General features: G+C 34.5%; 1 protein-coding gene across 2 annotated transcripts; it reads left to right on the top strand.

Annotated features, from left to right (window-relative positions):
* Nucleotides 1–33: 33 nt before the first annotated feature.
* LOC136062193 (patatin-like protein 3) lies at nucleotides 34–1729 on the top strand. 2 transcript variants are annotated; one of them, XM_065760982.1, is made up of 4 exons: nucleotides 34–290; nucleotides 395–556; nucleotides 695–1000; nucleotides 1258–1729. In XM_065760982.1, the coding sequence occupies exons 1-4, from the start codon at nucleotides 120–122 to the stop codon at nucleotides 1480–1482; spliced, it is 864 nt and encodes a 287-aa protein (XP_065617054.1). In that variant the 5' UTR covers nucleotides 34–119; the 3' UTR covers nucleotides 1483–1729. The 2 variants fall into 2 exon arrangements, with proteins under 2 accessions (XP_065617054.1, XP_065617055.1); XM_065760983.1 differs by having other exon boundaries at nucleotides 196–300.
* The last annotated feature ends 886 nt before the right edge of the window (nucleotides 1730–2615 follow it).

Genomic DNA, 2615 nt, shown 5'->3' with positions numbered 1-2615 from the left:
GTTTCTTTTTTTGTTCAACCAGAACAGATATATAAAGTTTTAGTAGGTACCATTTTTTTTTTCTTTCTTTCTACTAAAGATGATTCTGTGGAACCAGAAACACAAATCTTTTGAGTTCAATGACAAGCATGTTGTGTACTATGAGGGGACCAAAATATGACGGGAAGTACCTGCGGTCATTGACAAACGAGCTACTTGGCAACCTAACTCTGAAAGAGACCCTAACAGATGTGATTATACCAAGCTTTGATATCAAGCTCCTTCAGCCAGTGATCTTTTCAACCAATGATGTATGAGCTAGTATGAGTATTACATTAAAAAGTAGGAAAGTTTATCAAATTTTTGGTATTGTGGCCATTACGTATGGTTCCAACTGGTCTATGTTTTTGTACAGGCCAAGAAGAATGAATGGAAGAACGCTAGGCTAGCAGATATTTGCATTGGTACCTCTGCAGCACCCACTTTTCTTCCAGCACATTACTTTGAGGTAGAAGATGCAGAGGGATACACTCGCAGTTTCAATCTCATTGATGGTGGAGTTGCTGCAAATAATCCAGTGAGCTGATTTGAGAATTTAAGGCATCATTTTGTATTGAAACTTTGGAAATTTGGTTATTTTGTGTAACTTTAATTTCTTGATTTATTTTGGACCACCCTGGCAAGTTCTCTAATTTATTTTATACTAAATCTACAGACGATGATGGCCATAAGCCAGATTTGGAAAGAAATTTTGAGGCATAACATTGAGTCACATGACATAAAACCAATGGAGTACAGCAAGAGAATGCTAGTTCTGTCACTGGGAACAGGTGCAGCGAAGCATGAAGAAAAGTATGCAGCTGCCACAGCCTCACAATGGGGTTTGTTTAGTTGGATGTATGACAACGGTGCAACTCCATTGCTCGATGTATATAGCGATGCAAGTTCTGATATGGTCGACTTTCATGTGTCCACCTTCTTCCAAGCCCTTGGTTCCAAGAAGAACTACCTTCGTATTCAGGTATAAAATGATCACAATTATTCATTTTTGATAGATAGCAAAGGATTTGAAACCTTAGTAACTGTTGTTTATTATAAGGCCAAAACAGTTTATTTTTAGTATAGGCGAGATTTGAACATGAGTTTTTTATTCCATAGTGTCAGACTTGTACAATTGACTTAATTGAAACTCACTAGTGACCACATTTATTAAATCCATTTGTGAACATGATCGGTATGTAAATTATTAACAATTTCTTGGTTAAATATGAACCATAGGATGACACATTAACAGGAGATGCCTCATCAGTTGATATTGCCACCCCAGAGAATCTGCAAAAGCTTGTGGAGATTGGGGAGGCGCTATTGAAGAAATCAGTGTCAAGAGTGAATTTGGATACTGGCAGGTTTGAGGAAATTGGGGGCGAGGGTACTAATGAAGAAGGTCTTACCTATTTCGCCAAATTGCTTGTTGAAGAACACAAGACCCGACAAAAAAAATGAAAGCACTCGAAGTCTCTCCTTTTGATCTAAAATATTTGGATTGGATGCTTTGATAAGAGTATTAGAACTTTATTTGTGTTAGAACTTGAACAAGCTAGAGAGGGGATGTTCAAGAGTCTCACATTGATTAGGCGTTGGCATTGGTTTGATTATATGGTACTAGTCTACCTCCTAAGTATTTCAGTTATGGCTTGGATGCTTTGGTAAGATTATTATTACAAATATTATTGATATGGGGCTTTCATAATGTCTTGTCCTATTCATTTTCTGAAATAAGAGAGGGAAATTTTGCAATCTTGGTTTTTATTTATCCTTAAAAAAAAAAAATCAATTATCATTTTATAATTTTTGAGACATTTTTTGGTACAATTTTGGAGGCCTTTTATTCATGTAAATTTAAATTTTTGGGGTAGGGGGCCTTAGTCCAGGCTTAAGTGGCCTAGACCTAGAGCTAACTCTATTTAAGCTTTGCTCTTTTAATAGCCAGTTTAAAAAGCTCACAAGTCATGAAGTCTAAAAACAAAAAGCTCGTAAGAGGAAATAACACTAAAAAGCTCATAAGCCCTAAAAACAAAGTCTTGAATTTGTTTTTTTTTAAAAAGAAGTCATGAAGCTTATAGAAACTTTGAAGTTTAAAAGACCGGTACATTACCCTATAAATTGATAAACCTTAGAACATCAATTCAAAAAAAAATAAAATAAAAGATCAGAAATATCAATTCCAAAAGTTAGATAAATAGTCCCGAGTCTTATCATTTGACTAGTTGACACTTCTTGGTGTTTCCAACATATTCATAGTTCATATCCTCCCTCTCTAATTATAACTACTGAATATATAAAAAGTTAGATGAATAACTTTTTGTGCAAATACAACTCAAATTTGATACTTCTTCTTTTTCTTTTTCTTTTTTTTTTTTTCTTTTTTTGTGTGTAAAGGACAGAATAAAGTTCCAAGCTATATCAATGGCCAAACTTATCACTTTTAACAGTTGCCGTCCCTTTTTCAGGAGCCAACAGTAGTAAAAATAATGGACAAAGAAAAAAGAATAAAATTTTTTAAGGATATAAAAAGAGAACAGGTTGATATATGAATCTTATGATTTCCAAGCCATTTAAGTCCGTGGGAGTTGCTT

The sequence above is a fragment of the Quercus suber genome, unplaced genomic scaffold (genome assembly GCF_002906115.3).
Source record: "Quercus suber isolate HL8 unplaced genomic scaffold, Cork oak 2.0 scaffold_390, whole genome shotgun sequence".
In the NCBI taxonomy this organism is placed as follows: Eukaryota; Viridiplantae; Streptophyta; class Magnoliopsida; order Fagales; family Fagaceae; genus Quercus; species Quercus suber.
The sequence above is the reverse complement of the archived record's forward strand: the minus strand, read 5'-3'. Positions and strand labels throughout refer to the sequence as shown.

Coding starts and splice junctions, on each gene's coding strand:
- LOC136062193 (XM_065760982.1), top strand. CDS start 120: ATGACAAGCATGTTGTGTACTATGAGGGGACCAAAATATGACGGGAAG. Junction 291..394: donor TGATCTTTTCAACCAATGAT/GTATGAGCTAGT, acceptor GTTTTTGTACAG/GCCAAGAAGAATGAATGGAA. Junction 557..694: donor GAGTTGCTGCAAATAATCCA/GTGAGCTGATTT, acceptor CTAAATCTACAG/ACGATGATGGCCATAAGCCA.